The 17,287-nt window shown below is 43.2% G+C and overlaps 1 protein-coding gene across 3 annotated transcripts; it reads left to right on the top strand.

The window, feature by feature from the left end:
• Nucleotides 1-974: 974 nt before the first annotated feature.
• On the top strand, nucleotides 975-10,628 carry LOC129362324 (protein zyg-11 homolog). Of its 3 annotated transcripts, none has more exons than XM_055033792.1 (14): nucleotides 975-1,210; nucleotides 2,559-2,724; nucleotides 3,068-3,870; nucleotides 4,197-4,337; nucleotides 6,596-6,772; nucleotides 6,984-7,048; nucleotides 7,652-7,751; nucleotides 7,935-7,985; nucleotides 8,110-8,268; nucleotides 8,376-8,423; nucleotides 8,720-8,920; nucleotides 8,998-9,050; nucleotides 9,995-10,092; nucleotides 10,217-10,628. In XM_055033792.1, exons 1-14 carry the CDS (start codon nucleotides 1,208-1,210, stop codon nucleotides 10,396-10,398), a joined length of 2,247 nt encoding a protein of 748 aa, XP_054889767.1. In that variant the 5' UTR covers nucleotides 975-1,207; the 3' UTR covers nucleotides 10,399-10,628. The 3 variants fall into 3 exon arrangements, with proteins under 3 accessions (XP_054889767.1, XP_054889766.1, XP_054889765.1); XM_055033791.1 differs by having other exon boundaries at nucleotides 976-1,210; nucleotides 8,107-8,268; XM_055033790.1 differs by lacking the exon at nucleotides 975-1,210 and having other exon boundaries at nucleotides 2,523-2,724; nucleotides 8,107-8,268.
• The last annotated feature ends 6,659 nt before the right edge of the window (nucleotides 10,629-17,287 follow it).

Genomic DNA, 17,287 nt, shown 5'->3' with positions numbered 1-17,287 from the left:
AATAAACACATGGAATGTAAGTCAACCCTGTATGTAAATTGCTGTCAAGTTAAAGGAAAATGATGGTTTCCAACAAAATTTACAAATAGAGTCTGAATATAACGGTGCTCTGTGGGTGACATGGCATCCTGCCCAGGGTGGCAGGATTCAGGGGTTGCAACAAGCAGAACAAGAGAAGGAAAATTATCTGTCAGTGGGGGAATTCATTTGTGATGGAAATAAAGGGAATTTTTACATTTGTGTGTTCCTTTTTTTTAAAGAATTGGTTGAATGTATAAACTGGTCCAACCTGAAAATTATCTGCATAGTACAAATGTTAATTTAAATGCAGTTTTGGGCTTTCTCAAACTTTTATGCACACATGCCTTTACTCACTCATATTCGTTGTACTCCTTTGGCATCAAGAAAGAATAAATAAGAGTCTGTAAATCACTCTACATGAACAAGCTAATGCAGAGTAGAAAAATTGCATGAAAAGTAGTGTCTAAATTCAATCTTCAAGTTCTGGTATTCTGTATGTTTTAGTACTTTTTAACACACAGTTCGTTGAGCACACACCTGCAGACATGATGCATCCATCATGTCTGGATGATGGATGCAGAACTTTGACATGCTGAATGGATAGTTGGACCAGTTGAATCAGCAAGGCAGTGACATTTAAAACATGTGCTCGTGCTTTGTTCAATCTTTGTGGAAAATGAGCAGGAAAATAAAGTTTTAACTTCTGAAAACAAGCAAACACGTAACTACGGACAGATATTAAAGAACATTGTGTATTATTGTTTTACAGGCAGTGGCGTTTCTGTTGTTGCTCCTGTTTTTCCTATTTCTTCATTTTATTTTTTTAGCTGTCTGTATTGTCAAGCAAAAATAATGCCTGTGTCTTTAAATGAAGACGGAGCAGGCTGGCTGGCGCTGCCGTGTCGTCATGAAGCGGCGTCTTCAAACGGGCAGCTGGTGACGTTTTTCAGGCTGGCCAATCGGACGCAGCGAAAGTGACAGCGGACACAGCGGCGACTTGAATCAAAACGGAGGGAGGATTTCTATCACTGTTATGTTTATTTTTACCTCTCGTCAGCAAGTTGCGGTGTACGCTTAACAATAATTGTTTCGAAAACGCTTCTGTTACTTGTGAGCTGTTCGCATTCTTCTGACGACTTTACTTTTTCTTTTTTTTTTCTTTTTTTTTTTTTTTGACTATCCGAGAATGGTGAGTTTGACAGCCAGAGTTACGACAAATGCCGCCGACCGTTTAATGTGTGCGTGCGCTCGTTGTCAAGGTGACAAGCGCCTGGTCGTCGCGGAGCGTGCAGCGGGAGGGAGGACCGCTTTGCCGGAGATTAGGTGGTTCAGACGGGATTTGTTTGTTTCTGCCGCGGATAAAATTAGCCTCCTGCGGCGTCAGAGATCCTCTGTCACTGAGCCCTGAGCGGGAGACCCGGGGGGGAGAGACTGTCATGGCTGATTTATACGTGTTTCATAATAAAACCCTGTCCACCTGCAGACAGCTCAAATGAGGTCAGTTTGTAGCCTCAAATTGCAGCAGATATAACCTCAATGCACTTTATAGGCAAATAAGGATTTATATAGAAGTCAATTGAAATGATAGATAGATAGATAGATAGATAGATAGATAGATAGATAGATAGATAGATAGATAGATAGATAGATAGATAGATAGATAGATAGATAGATAGATAGATAGATAGATACCCCATTTGGCATATTTGTTGCTGCAAGGACGTCAAGGTTGAAACTTCACTGACAATTTGTGGACGGCGTCCACAGGTTCGCTCAGTGAAGTCGAGAAGTTTAAGAAGAATGTCGACGTCTGATCAATATAATAACTTCTGAGCTTTTTTGACTGATGATTAGGGTTAAGTTTAGGCACGGAAATGTCGAGAGCATACCGGCCGTTCATCCAGGATAGGGATGCACTGACATGAACATTTGAGATGATATTGACATCTAATATTAATGTTGTTGTTATGGCTGGTAACCGATTATCTACCAATAGTTTATGTATCAGAGATATTTCTCTTTCGACACCTTGAAAAGAAAAAACAACCCTACCCCTCGTTCCTCCACTTTTTCTTTGAATCAGTTAAATTCAAAGTCTGGACTAAAAGCCATTCATGCTGGTGTGGTATAATCTTTCACAGCCACTCTGCTATTCACAGTCCAAGACGACAACAAACTATTGCTTTTGTATTTTTTGTGGCCCCTCTTGGACTATTTGTTCACTCTAGAACCAATTTCAGTGATGGTACGACAACTTCTATCTATTAAACTGTCATTTAAAAAAAGCAAAGCACTTATTCAACATCTTGCAGCTCTGACTGATTTTCCTAACTTTAAGTAAACGCTGTGAATTTTCATCTTGTTACACACATACTGTGCAATACAGGAGGTACGCTAAAGACGTCTCACACACCATCAGCGTACATAACAAGACAGCGTTGACAGCAGAATCTACTTTGCTTCTTGGATTTTTCACATAATTTCGTTGTTTATCCAGCAGGATGCGTCATCTGATTACTTTTCGATGTGTGCTGCAGGATGGCGAGGGCCCCCAGACGCTGTGTGAGCTCTGCTTGGCTCAGGTGTGCAGCAGATTAGATGCTTTGTGCAGGAAGAGAGCAGACGGTTCAATGAGCCTCATCTGGGCCCCACTGCTCCCACAGGAACTGTCTGACCAACTGCTGCAAAAGATGACAACCAGAGGTATGAAGGGGAGCTTTAAAAACTAACTAACCCCATCAAGTCCAGGAAACGAGGGAAGCAGCTGCCAAGGCAGAGCGGTTTCTTTGTGAATTTAGGAAAAGCAATCATTAGTTCAGGAATTGACCTGAGGTTGAATCTTCCTCCTTTGCGGAAGAATTAGCCTTGTTAAAAAAAAGAGAGAGAGAGAAAAGCTAATCAGACTCCTGTGGTTTTTCACCCACCAGCAGGTCGAGGAATTCCAGACTGAAGTTGTTGGAAACATTCGCTGCACAAACATTATGGAAGACTAAACTGAGGCTTCTTTTTCCTACAATGTCTGCCTTTCTGCTCCTCTCTCCTCCAGGAATGCTGAATGACACAACTGTTGGGATTTTCCGAAACAGCGAGAAGCTCCGCCTGCGCAGCGCCTCCATCCGCCACTGTAAGGTGTCCGCCAAGGCTTTCCGCCTGGCCCTCTGCCCTCACCGGCTCCTGGAGCTAGACGCCTCCTGGGTGCCCGGGGGTCTAACAGGGGCTGATGTCATCTCGGGCCTGGCCTCCAACCCAGACTGCAGCACTAGTCTGCAGGTGTTGGCCCTCAATGGTTTGAGTCTGAACTTGGGGTCTCCAGAAGAGGACGGCGGGGTGCGCGTTGGCTTTAGCTTCCTGCAGGGCCTCAAGACGATCCACCTCGTCGACACAGATCTAACGGATGATATCCTTGAGGATATTTGTTCTCTCCCCCGGCTGGAGACTTTGGATATCTCCTGTAGTTCCGTGTCTGATGTGAATGCGCTCCTTAAATGTAAAAACACACTGAGATCCCTCATTGCCCACCGGCTGAGCCGACTTCACATGTCTCCTGTCAGGTTGCTCTATATCTTCGCCCAGCTTCATGCTCTGAGGCATCTGGACTTCTCGAACAACCACTTTACCAATGACGACAGCGAAAGTAGGGTCGATGGGGACGAGACAGTGAGGCAACTTCTGGAAGCGGGTCCTCAGATTCTCCCGTCGCTCGTCTCTTTAGACATTTCAGGAAGGAAAACGATCAATGACTCGGCGCTCGGAGGCTTTGTGGAGTCCAGGAGCGGCCTCGTCTTTCTCGGTCTGCTTGCCACTGGACTTAGTTCCTCTCCTGTTCTATCTTCACACGAAAACCTAAAAGTAAGCAGCTGTTTCTGGTATCAAGCAATCGGTTTTAGAGCAGGGCTTTTCAAAGTGTGGGGCGTACTTTCCACCATGACATGGGGGACATAGATACATGGGGACAAGTAATTGAAAACACTAAGCCAACTTCATTTCTGATTTCTTCTCAGACATACTTTGAAAAACCCCGGTTTTAGAGCAATCCGAAAAATCCAAAGCTTCCGTTTGGAGAAGATTGATTCATGCATGAGCCTCTGGTTTACTTTGGACCCGAGGCTCTGTGTACTCTCTGAATATGACCATTGTGTTTGCGGACTCTCTGCCGATCTGCTGTGTGTGCTCAGGTAACTGGAGAGGCTAATGAGAAGCAGCTCTGCGAGGCACTCCGAAGGTACAGAGAGAGGGAGTGTTTCGTAAAAGAGGCCCTCATCCATCTCTACCGTCTGACTACCGACACTGACAAACCGCAGCCAGACATGCTGAAGGTTCGGCGGCCTTGTCACTTCACTCACTGTTTCATTCTTAACTTCAGCAGTGTTTTATTACATTTTATTCAATATGACGTGGTTATCTACAAAAGTCATCTACGGGCATTTTTCAGGGAAAATTCAAAGCTAAGGGGATAGCGCAAACATTTTTAAAAGAAGGATCCAATCAAAGGCTATGACCAGGTGTTATCCTACTCTTTAATATAAATCTAGATTATTTGGTTCTGAAGGCCGCAGCCAATTGTCTGAGAGGTGTTAGGGATCCAACTTTACTTTGTTGGACGTCGTTTGACAACAGTTGGGTTGGTTTTGGGGAGGTTGTGAATGCTCAATCAAACTCTGATGCAGACCCATGAAAGCAAACGCTGGTCTAGATAAAACCCCAGACCTGGGTTTTTAGGAGCTCTAAAGCTCTGATGCGGTTCAAATGCATATGTGAAAGTCAAGCAGACCGGAGGCCACTCCAAAAGCGGGAACTGAATTCCAAGGCATTCTGTATAAAAACAACAAAAACAAACGTGCAAATCTAGCGTTCGTGGGAGAAATGGCTCTTGGTCTTTTACAGAAGATGAAAGCAAAATTCTACAACCGCTAAAATCTGAGGCCACGCCATTTTTGTCTACATTTTGTCAAGAAGGAAGTAGCGCTCAGTGTCTTCTTCACAGGTTTTGGTGTCGTTTCCTTCAGTGATTCTTGTTGCAGCGCCAACACAGGTGAGGAGGGGAAGCTGGTTTTTCAAAGTGTTTGATTCGTTTGACAGAGCAGTATGAAAGGGAACTACAGCAGCTGAGAATGGAGACAAATGTTGCAGCTTTTGTCTCCAATCCAAGCGAATCTGCAGATGATGAGTATTTACGTAGAAAACAGCAATTATTCCCGTAGGTGTGGTGATGAGGCCAGCTAATTATCTGCATGTATTAAATATTCTTATCAGTTTAATTTATAACATTTATCAGGTACATAACTTTTGTTGTTGATCTTAAATTATAATATTTTACATTGGTGTGTAACAGGAGATACATTTCTGATTACATAAGAATAAAGCTACATCGATTCAACTAACTGGTTATAACTTTTTGAAAGAACCTCAAAATTCTGAAATATTCCTTAATTACCATTAACATTTCATAAGTTCAGATAAAAATATATATATATATATTTTTTTTTTTTATGCGACCTAAAGGACTAGCAACCTTCCAAGATCTTGAAACAGTTCACAGACCACATCTTCATGTTTGGCAGGCCAAAAATTGAGAATTGAGAAACGAATATCTAATGAAATGATAAGGCGGATCTTGACCTTCTATTAATTCTGTGTGGAACAGGTGAAGGTTTGGAGATATGCAACCAAACAGCTACAATGCATTTACAAATAAAGTGTAGAAGCTACGAGAGAGCTTCAGACAAGCAGGATGAACAAAATGTCTTAATAAAGCCGAGTTCTTCTGGAGGCGTGACTTTCAAATTCTCTGTACCTGCCACATGCAGCGATAAAATACGATAAAATGTTTATGTTGTTTTTGTGTTGGTTCGTATCCGATTAAATCAGTCGTGATTCGCAGTACTTGGCCAATTCTGCTGGTGTTTGAATTGTAATAATAGACACAGTCAGGAGCATCAAGCACAACAGTTGTGTGTCTTTGGTTAGACTTGGATTCCCAAATTCAGCGTTACACAAGCACCAGGCCAAAAGTCAAACGTATCTGTCAGTTTGCAGTTCGTTTTTGTCCATGTGCAGTCGATGTGGAGTTAGCACCCCCTCCTTGTTGTCGAGAATAGAGAGACGAGGTTCTGTGCTTTATGTTGCACTTTGGAATCTCAGAAGATTTCTTTTTGTTTTTGTGCAGAAGAAGCAGCTTCTAACACGTGGCATTACAATTAAAATGTGGAAAAACACGACACTCCACAACCGAAAGTTGAGTCAGTTTTTCGGTGGAAAAGCACCCAAATTACACTTTGTTTTTTTGGGGGGTTTTTTTGTTTCCTTTTTCTTTTTCTAACACTTCTGGAAGCCATGTCGGTCTGAATATTTGCTCAGCGCCGAGGGACCCTGATGCTCTAATTACCGAGCATAGCAGTGAGGAGGTGCTGGGATAAGTGGTACAGTCCAGCTTCTACAGCTGGCCCGGTGAGCAGCTCTTTGCTTCTGGAAGGTTACACGCTAATTCCTGGCCTCCGGTTGTTCCAGACAGTTTCCCAGCAATAACAGCTGCAGAGATGGATGCCTTCTTATTTATTTATTCATTTCCCTTCAGTTGGTGGTGGAGGCCATGCAGAGCCACCCAGAGTCCCCGCATGTCCACCTGTTGGCCACGGCCTGCGTGTTCAACCTGACCACCCGGGACCTGGCAGAGGTTATGCCTGTCAGGCTGATGAGCTCCATGGTAACCCAGCTGCTGCACGCCATGGCGACCTTCCCGGACATCCAGCAGGTCGAGTCAAACACTGAGATCTAACCGACGTAAACGTCTAGCGCCGTGGTTTACTTTACGCAGAGTAAACACTATTTTTTACCAAACTCTTGCGTGAGTGGAAATATGTGGAAGTGATGCTGCTTTACTGTTTTGTGGTTGTTGTAACTTTAGGCTGCTCTGTTTTGGACTGGATTTTCATACTTTGTGTTTCATCCTTCCATTCTTCCAGGTGCAGAGCAACTGTCTGATGGCTCTCTGCAATGATTACCTGCTGCAGAATGTTCCTTTTGACAGGTTAGGGATATTTACAATTCTTTCCTTTGGGGGGTCTGCTACACTGTTCTCTTCCAGAAGATTATGCAAAAAAAAAAAAAAAAAGTCATCAGTTTATAATCTTAAGTTCAAATGCACTGAGAAAAAAACAAAATAAAGTGCAGCTGTATTCCAACTTGTACAGTGGTCTAGTCAAAGACTTGACATAAATCTGACTGTGATGTATGCCATAGCATGACTTGATGTATGGATTTTATTCTCTAACGTTGCTTCAGAGTGGGCTGGTTGCTGCAAACATTTGGGCGGGACAAAAACTTATTCAATTTAGTTGGTTTTTATTTTTCAGATGAGGCCAAGTTGGTTTAGGTAAACTTTTACCCTTCATAAATTCAATCATAGTTTAAAAACACATATTGCATCCAATCTTGTTATCTTTATCTGAAAAAAAATTTGTTTGATCTAATAGTGTAAAAAAATAAAATAAAATAAATAATAAAATGAATGAGGAGATTAAATACTTTTCCACTGTGTTGTGATGTGTTTTCCTGAAGTTGACTTTCTGTGGAGCTGCTTTGCACTTTGAAATGAAATGAAACCCTCTACCATGCTGTGTTCACCACTCAGGTATTCGGCGGCCGTGTTGGTGATCAAGTGGCTGAGCAACCACGAGGAGCCGACCCTGGAGCGGGTGGCGGTGGCCGTCGTCTCTATCCTGGTGGCGAAGGTCCTTCACTCTCTGAGCTTTTTCCACGGGCCGCTTTAGAGCCCCAGTTAAATCCAATCCATGGCTGATTGATGGAGCTTTTTTTTTTAAATGGTCAAGTTTTACATTTAGTAGAACTTTTAAAACACAATGAAAATCAATCATAGCTCTTTTTGTTTTTTTTCTTTTTGCTTTCATGTGCAGATTTCCATAGAGGAGACAGCACTGCTCAGCAACGACGTCTCATTTATGAAGGTTTGTTGCCATTTCACCTTCAAGCCTTACAACAAAAGGAGAATATTTTCTTTGTTGATTGTTTCAATTTGTTTAGTTCGATTATTTTTTTTATTATTTTTTTTATTGTCTGTCTTAACAGCAGCTGCTGACTGTCGTGCAGCAGAAAGCCATGCTGGGAGTGGTGGACCCCACTCTGAAGTTTGCCCTGAGCGCTCTGTGGAACCTGACCGACGAGACGCCCGCAGCCGCCCGCAACTTCATCGAGTGTCAGGGCTTGGAGCTCTACAAGGAGGTTCTGGAGGTGAACGAGCAAAAAGTAACTCGTTTGGAAACGCAGTTTTAAAAGCGCCGACTTTAACCTTTCTCCTGTGTGTTTTTTTTTTCTCGTTTGTTTGTTCTGCATTGCAGTCCTACTACAGCGAAACTACTATTCAACAGAAAGTTCTCGGCCTTTTGGTGGGTATGGAGCGTGTGAATGACAGAAATCACAATAAAAATGTAAGCACACTGTTGCCCAAATTCAAAACTAATCTACTACCTAGGAAGCCAGACTTTCCATCGTTCTTAAACTGTAGTTGTGGGACTCCCACAGTCCTTTGAAGGGCCCCAAGTGGCCCCTGGGCCTCGCTGTGAGCAACCCAGTATTACGTCATTTGAAACGAACAAACACTCTGTTGCAGTTCTTTTAACAACATCCGCGGCGCAGTTCGGTTTCATAAAACGAGAGCATGCATTCCTCTTGTTTTGCTAAGAACAACGTAGCGGAGGTGGAGGAGCTCCAGTCTGACCTGATGGATGAAGACCTGCTGGAGCACATCCTCAGCCTCCTGCAGGGCCCCCAGATGGTGGTGGGGGTGCGCTACTTCGCAGGAGGGATTCTGGCGCAGCTGGCCTCCAGAGCAGGGGCCTGGACCCTGGACCACGAGCTACGGAGCACCGTCCTGGAGCAACTGGTGTGTGTCCCGGTCACAGAAGACGGGTCTGTTCGTCAAGACAGTTTCTTTCAGCGTCTCCTTTCGTTTCCCCGCAGCATGAGTCAATACTGACATGGCCTCATCTGGAGCAGGAGATGGTGTCTTACAGGTGAGGCTGTAGGTCGGAGCCGAAAGGAGGTGGCCAATGGTGGCCAGGCTATCTGGAGTGATCATTGACGTGACATGACATGATATGCTAGCTGCAGTGTAGCAGAGCAAGAGAGGGCCGATGAGCAGCGCCACATGAGATTGTGATTGACAGCGCTGGTTGGTTAGAATTGGGAGAAGGCAGAGAAGCTCAACTGTCCCGACATAGTAACAGTTTCAACAGCTATGAAAACAAATATAGTTTTAGCAAAGTTACAAACTGCATTTTTACGTCCTTCGGTTCATTTCTGTGCAAGGTTTAGAAATCTGGAGACAAATTTTCAACCATTTCTCTTTACAAAATAAACTACACTTAGCCAGATTGGGTGGAAACATCGTTCAACTTTTAATTTTCAAGTTTTGCCCAGGATTTAGGACTGGACTTCAACTTGGCCGTTGAAACGCATTGAGGGCTGCATGTTTGCTTTTCGTGGAGTTTTTGTTGTAAAGCCTCTGAAACCCAGGGATCGTTTTCATTTCAATTCAGATTTTCGCACTACTACTCTTCCAACTGTTGCATAAAATCCCATTAAAACACTTTGAAGGTTGTGGGTGTAATATGACAAAGCAATGAATCCTTTTGCAAAGCACTTTTCATGTTGCATAGGCCTTTATGAGATGCCCTTAGCTCGTTTTTTTCATCCACTGCTCTTATGAAACGCTTCGCACTTTATGCTGCGCGTCAAAAAAATACATCTCTCTTGAAGCACAAATGCACGTTTATTGTTCCTACGGGTGAGTAGCAGCCAGAGTGTTACCACCAGCACCTGCAGCTGAAAACCTTTTAGAGTTCAATTCCTGAACAGCTGAATGTTAGAAACACAGAAAGTGAACATCTGGTCCAAATGAAGAAGCCTGAGTCTAACGTGTTAAATCAAATTGTAATGATTGTCTTCCTGCTTTCAGGTCCTTCCGTCCATTTTGCCCTCTGCTCCAGACTTGCCAGCCCCCGGGGGTCCAGCTGTGGGCGGTGTGGGCGATTCATCTCGTCTGCAGACAAAACGGTAAGAAAAACGAGGCCTAAAGATGAGGCCAGTGAGCGTTTTTTGGCACCTAAATCTCGAGCGACGTTGAGTATTTTCAGGAGCTCTTCTCTGAAAATTCTTTGTCTTTTTTCAAACGGTGCAGCTTCGTATTACATCCAGATGCTGACTAAGGAGGGCCTGATGGAGCTTCTGAGAGCGTTGGACGCGCATCCCGACACGCACAGCGACGTCAAAAGGGTTTCCCAACGCATCATGCTGATGGTCCAGGAACAGCAGACTTCCTGTGAGGCGACGGACAGCCAGACGGAGCCTGGGAAGTCCTGACGCTTTAGAAAGCTTTTTTTATTGGACCTGACGTGTGGTCGCCATGATGACACAAAATGAATAAATACAATTGTTCAGAACGGCGAGTGGATACGTAGTGACTACTTGTGGAACACTGCATCTTGTATGTAATTGGGATTCGATGTGATAGAGCTGTGTGCATCGGGACGCAAGTATGCAAAACCAGACATGTTTTTCAAAGATTGTTCTCAATAAAAATCTTAAAGTTGCTGCGTGTTTTACGCCAGCCTTTATGAGAAAGAGGCAACAAGAACCTCAGTCTCCAGAGTCAACTGTGAGACATAGTGGTGGCAGCATCATGCAGCGGATGTCCAGAGCTGATGGAAAGCAGCTCTCAGACACTCAAAGTTGTGTATCTGAAAATTAAGACCTTAAAATGTCTTAAATTCTGTTTTTTAAAAAAAAAAAAAAAAAAAAAAAAAACGCCTTCCATGCCTAAACCACTTTAATGTAGTTTTTTTTTTTGTCTTACAGGAGATTTTCTGTCAGGCAAAGGTTTGAGTTGAACACAACTTCGCAGCATCTGTCTGTGACTCGAGGCGACTGAGGTCACCGGCAACTAGTTGCTCATATTCCCTTTGTTACTGGTGGGATTTTTGCTTCTACAACAGGCACAAAGGGTTGCTTTATTGTAATGCAGCAGGTCTCCACAAGCAGACCCTCCATTTATACTACTTTCCATCTTAAATTGAATTCATGGCGCCATTAAAAAAAGGTCTTTGAACGTTTTAAATGTGACTCGCTGAAACCTGCGGATACCCTGGAGAGACGGATGCAGCTAAATAAACCCTGATCCACAATGAAAACCTACATTAGGCTGTAAAAGACAGGAAAAGGGAAACGGTTCACCTCCCTGCTGGATTTCAACCAAACATGTCGCCGGAGCTGCGACAAAGCGCCAAAGCATGTTACATCTGTTGGAATGGCCCAGTCAAAGTCCAAGCCTAAAAGCAAAACTGATCAGCTAGAGATGGACCTCAGAAAATAAGCACGGCCAAGGATGGTTGCAAGCAGCATCGGCTCTGCAAACTCAAGTTTGTGAATTGTCTGTTGAGAAATGAGCAGCTTCAACGCCTACCAGTAGATGGCGCTTTCATACTTCACCTCAAAAAACAGTTTATGCCTTAAAATCGTGCTTATTTAAATAAATCCATTGGTTAAATATCTCGAATCAAGTCATGTGTGTTTATTGATACGTTACTAAACCAATATAAAGCTGTTGGTTTTTGTATCTGTGCCCAGAGTAACAACAGCCCCCCCAACCCCCCTCCCACCCTTTGCTCACATGCTCTCCCTCTCTGCTTGATGCTGAATTCATTATGTTTTATGTAACACGGCTCGAAGAAGGAGCCGCTCCACACTGGGTCTGCGATAAGTTTGGTCTATTTATAATTCCTTTTGAAATAGAAGATTAGCAGAGCCTCTCTGCTCACTTTAACTCTCAAATTAAAAGGATCCTGACAAGAAAGATTAAAGCTTCGGTGTTTGATGCAGGACGTCTTACATGTGACAGTGTCTCGGCCTAAAAAGGTCAAGATTTCCAAAGAGAACTTGGATTAAGGTTTCAATGAGATTATTTATTTACCGTCTTTTTGACGTAAACGAGCTGAAATACCAAACGGGACACGTGGATCTGAAATTTCTTTTTCATCATTATCATTTTTGCTCCGTCGGAGGGTGAAGTGAGGACTCTGAAAAACTATCGGCCCATGTGAAAAACTATTTCCATTCACTGCACAAGAAGTCGCTTACTGCTTGGCCTTTAGAAAGGCTTAAATAAAACATGTCTGACAGCAGGAAGTGGGCTAAAAGATTTCAAAGTGCAAAATGTCTTGCCTCAAGTCTTAAAGGGACAGTGTAATGTGTTTTTCAGGCACATAGTGCCGTTATATAGCACTACTGATGCTAACCTCAGTTGTTTAGAGAAATTCAATACATGTCAAATATCACTTAAAAGAAATTGGTCTTTGTAATTTAAGGCCTTGAAATCGGGCCTCTGTCTCTTTAAACTCCGCCTTCAGGAAGTCGTCGCAGCATTGTTTCAACCGGCTGCACTGAGAAGTAGCAGAAATGACGGAAATAAAAGTTTTTGATTTCATACATTTATTTTTGTAGCAAAATGTCAAATATTAAAAAAAAAAACCGTTGCCTTTATGTCTTGGCGCTGGAGTTCAATGTGCCTGCTTCACGCCAGTCCAGTGTGAATTGTTTAGTCTGATCTAATCTGCAGCTCTTTGTCCAGAAAGTCTGGTTCGCTCGGGGACGTGTGAATTTTACTCTGATGTGAGCTAACTCTGGTCCGCTGAAAAACCTAACTTAGTTCAGTTGAAGTAACTGAAGGAAACAGCGCAGACCATTCTGGGTAAATATAATCAGACGAAAACGCACGAGTCTCGCAATAGTGGAAGGAGCAGCTTGTGGTTTATTTTTATTATTTTTTCTTTTTTAACCAAAAACAAAGAGAAAATTTGACACCACTCCATTTAAGCTTACATTTTGTGAAGGAGTTCAGTGTCTTCTTCAGAGGTTTTCCTTTTCTTTCCTTCAGTGGTTCCTGCTGCAGCGCCCCCACAGGCGAGGAGCGGAACAGATTTTCCAAAGGGTTTGGCTCACGCGACGATGCAGTGTGAAAGGGAACCACACCAGCTGAAAAAGTAACAGATGTTACCATTTTGGCCCCAAACTGAATCCAGTCTACAGGACTATCAGGTGTGAAAACATCCTGAGTTTTTACAAAAATAAACATTCAAGGAACGTTTTGTGGTTTGGTATTGTGCTTGTTTCTCAATCTGCATGGTGTTTTTGAGAGGTTATTGTCGCAGTGGTGGGATAGGCCGCTTCGGGGACGAGTCAGCGCTCAGCCTGTTTGTGTCCGACACTCATTGTTGGTTCGGGTTCAATGGAGATCTGGAGCACACACCGGCCTGCCACACAACAACCAACTACATCATCACGTTTCCCAAAATGGCCACAAAACAATGGCGCAGCTGAAGCCTAGGGGAATACAGCAGATACAAAAATAGGACTTGTGGCCAGAAATAGAGAACAAGGAGCTAAAAGCAGAAGCAGAAAGGAGACATGAGCCGAGAGAGTCAAGAAACATGAAAGTCTCCCGTCATGCTTCACGACTGGTGCAAAAACACTCCAGTCATCTTTCAGACTCGCTTTCAGGTGCTTAAATGTTAGCATCTCGTTAACTAGCACGCAAGGCCGACTTTATTGGACGCGCACCGCCAGGCCGCGCGCGGCACAGCGAGTTGATGTCACCCGGGTTTTCTTCTTCTTCGTCGTCTTCTGTGTTTGTTGTTGTTGTTGTTTTTTCATCTGGAGGCCCGTCAGACACCAGCTAACCTTCAGAGCAGTAAAGAGAAAGAGTGGAGCACGAGGAGAAACTGAGCAACACGAAGAAGAAGATTTTTTTATTATTATTATTATTATTATTAACACATTTATTAAAACAATAAATACAAAACCAACTTTAACACTCTCTCACATCCTTCCATACAGGAGATCCTGTAAGATGCTTTTGTAAAAACTGTACTCTAAATAAACAGCGGTTCTACCAGCCACCATCCTGGCCCCCTTCCTCTCTAGATAAAAACAAAATGGACTGTGGCACCCAGTGATGGCCGTTCCAAAAGAAATCCACCATCTCTGACTTAACAAGCAGTCCAGATGGTGGATCTAAAACAGCAAGCTTGTGCCACAGTTGTGAAGCAACTCGGTTGTTTAAGACCAGCACTCTGCCTCCGTATGACATTTTTTGCGTGTCGCCACTTCCATTTTGCTAACTTGTTTTGTAGTTTTTTGTTCTACATCCTCACAGTTTTTTTTTTTCACAACATACTTTCCGCCTAAATATATCCTGAGATATTTAAAACCGTCTTTCTTCCATACGAGTCCCTGAGGAAGAGCCGGGAGTCCGTCAAGGCCAGTGGGCAAGTCCTCTTTATGTCTAATGTGATGCCTTGCAGAAAAATGGAAAATTCTTAAATTTGGGAAATAACTTTCAAGTTTTATCCCTCTTAGCCCTTTTGTTTGTCTTAAAAAGGTTCTAAAAGTTTCTATTGGGTATCTCAGTTCTTTACTCGTTTGAGACCCTGAGGCCTCACTGGTGTCAGAGAACCAACTCTCTGCATCGCTGCTGTCTGACACCTCCCTCCCCTCTACAGCCAGTTTACTGACTTGCTTGCTGGCCTGCACAGCAGCCACCACGTTTTTTCTTTTGCTACGCCGTTTAACCAGGACACTAGCTTCCAGCTCCATTTCCTCCTCCGTGCTCAGTCATCTCTCCCACCGCCAAACAAACGTCCTTCACGCTGCACGGAGAACCAGCACCCACTTTAATGCCATTTCTCCGTGTCAGCGTGGAGAAAGACCCAACAACACCCAACATGGCGTCTTCAGACACCAGCCAGCAAGGCACGCCTGACGGCCAGACCCAAAACAACCAAACAAACCCTAAAACCTGACAAAACTAACCAAAAACACAATTAAACAAAGTTAAACTAAAAAAAACCAGTGAAAAAAACTGTAAGAAAAAAACAAAAGATAGAAAAGATGCACAATCGCACTCTCACTCGCTCTTCTTCCACTTTTCCTCACGCGCCCTCCTCTCATTCGAAGAAGAAAGAGGAACGCGCGCGCGCTTCTCCAGGCGCTGTGATGAAAGGACGGAGCATCTCCTCTGAAATGACCTTTTTATTTCCAGGGAAGAATACAGAGATGGCAGGCCTGAGCCTGTCAGCACTGAAAGCAATCGGTCAGAACTCATTTTATCTGTTTGCTTCATTTGATCTGTTTGTTTCTAAGACATATGGCGTTTAATTGAGTAATTTATGATGAATCACTGCTTCCAATTTCAGAACAATCAGAGCAGAGACAAACAAATTACCGACCCCACAAAATAACAAAAAACAAAAACTAATGACTTTTTTGTTTCCAGCAGAATCAGAGCGAAGTTACAAATATATATAGGTTATATATTCATCTACCAAACTAACACAAAGCTTAATAGTTCACAATAGACAAAGTATGATGAGCATTTGTCTTCAGGCCCCCTTTTACTTCGACACCACTAAGGCAATGCAGTGCAACTTTTCACCTGGAGGCTCATTCAGTCTGAACCCACAGGGACCAGAAATAACGAACATGCATAGCCATGGAAACCGGCTTCGAACAAGGCATTTTCCCCGTCTTGTGTGTGAAATAATTGCCTATGGAGCAACTTTTTCATCCATATCACTCAGTTATTGACATGAAACAAGCATATTTCTTGCTGGGAAGTTACTTGCACGTTGGTTTTGCCTTGGCTCAAGTCTACTGAGAGTTTTGCATCAGAAACCAGATCAAAATGACTCAAGATTCAGGGCTTTTGCAGTGTAAGACCCTAATACAGTACATGCAAGTCTGTGATTTTTTTTAAGGCCACAAAATGTGAAAGCATGAATATTTTTTTGTTGTTGTTGCAAATTCCAGCCATAAAAGATACATGAAACTCAGCTGCTGCAGCTTTTCCTGTTGGACTGCGCTGAGAGTCATTTTATCATTTATGAGTGAAACAGATCAATGATGAAATTTATCTCAAATGACTGAAACAAATGGATCCAGGTTCTATGACTTCAGTGTGTAATTCCTCAACACGTTGTCCTGCAGTGTTTGCGTGAAGCGCGTTCTAACCACGATCCCGGCCGAAAACACAAACACCGTTTTTCACATCCTGCTTGACGCCAACGGCCTGCAGGGTTCCATGCCTCGGTTTCTGGACGGTATCCTTTTTGCGTTTGCAGCTGTCTTACGTTTCTAGGTCAGAAATGAACGTGTTGATTTGAACAATGTTTTCACTGGACTTTAAAAACAGAAAACTAACACAGAACGGTCAGATACTTGTGTGACGGCGTATTAAGAGCCAACGCAGATAGGAAAAAAAAAGGAGGAAGGAGGAAAATTCTTCCCAAAAACTGAGACATTTTGAGAGTGATCTCAGAAATTTTCTGGGGTAAAAAAAGAAAATTTCAAAGTCTTTTTCTAGTAAACTAAAATTTTGGAGCTCAGAAATGTTCTTGTTTTTTTTCTAGAAAGTTTAATGTGGAAATTGCAACATTTTTGCCGTAAATGTACTTTCTTCACCTGAGACTGACCATTGTGTTGCTCACGTTACCTTAGTCTACATTCAGTTCACTTATTCACTATTATCCACATGTTTGGGGGAGAGAGAAAAAAAATGTGCGACCTCTGACCTTCTCGCCTCAATCTTTCTGGTTTGAGACCACAACAATGACTGACTTTTATTGCTCGCGCCCTTCGCTGTGAAAGTAGAAGGTTAAAGTTGCAAAGTGAAGCTTTACATCTCCTGCTAGCTGTGTTTCATTTGTTTACCTGTTCATCTCTCTTCCTGCTGCCGGCTTTAGCGCTAGCAGGGCAACATGGACGTCGCTCTTTCCAAGTTCAGAGAGGCAACAGATGATCGCGGTTAAACCTCACAGCTAGCTGTTTGCAGCGTGGGCGTTCTGGCCAGCGATAGTCCTTTTACACAATGTTCCATCCAGAGGTGATTCACGCTGGAGGCAGGACTGATGCTTTCAGGTCTGTGTGTTAAAGCACATTCAGACATGTGCCTAAATATGGGAAGCACTGAGGGGGAGTTAAAAGTGCATAATGCTGAAATTTAGTTGAGCCACTTAATATAACTGCTGCTAGCAGAGTGCTGCAGTCCTGACTGAAATAACTCCCAGAGTGCAGTGGTGTAGCACGCTTTTCAAAGGTGCAGGGGATGCGAGCTGACCTGGAGGATCACAACATGAATTAGTTGATGTAGAAATGTTACCTGAGATGCACAGAGTAAGCATATTTATTTGCTTAACGACAT

Source organism: Poeciliopsis prolifica, unplaced genomic scaffold (assembly GCF_027474105.1).
Source record: "Poeciliopsis prolifica strain line A6 unplaced genomic scaffold, Auburn_PproV2 SCAFFOLD008, whole genome shotgun sequence".
Classification (NCBI taxonomy): domain Eukaryota; kingdom Metazoa; phylum Chordata; class Actinopteri; order Cyprinodontiformes; family Poeciliidae; genus Poeciliopsis; species Poeciliopsis prolifica.
The sequence above is the reverse complement of the archived record's forward strand: the minus strand, read 5'-3'. Positions and strand labels throughout refer to the sequence as shown.

Bases quoted from the DNA above. Each gene is read 5' to 3' on its own strand.
- LOC129362324 (XM_055033790.1), top strand. From the start codon at position 2,523: ATGCGTCATCTGATTACTTTTCGATGTGTGCTGCAGGATGGCGAGGGC. The intron at 6,773-6,983 runs GTCGAGTCAAAC...CCATTCTTCCAG, and splicing joins CCTTCCCGGACATCCAGCAG to GTGCAGAGCAACTGTCTGAT. The intron at 8,921-8,997 runs GTGTGTGTCCCG...GTTTCCCCGCAG, and splicing joins GCACCGTCCTGGAGCAACTG to CATGAGTCAATACTGACATG.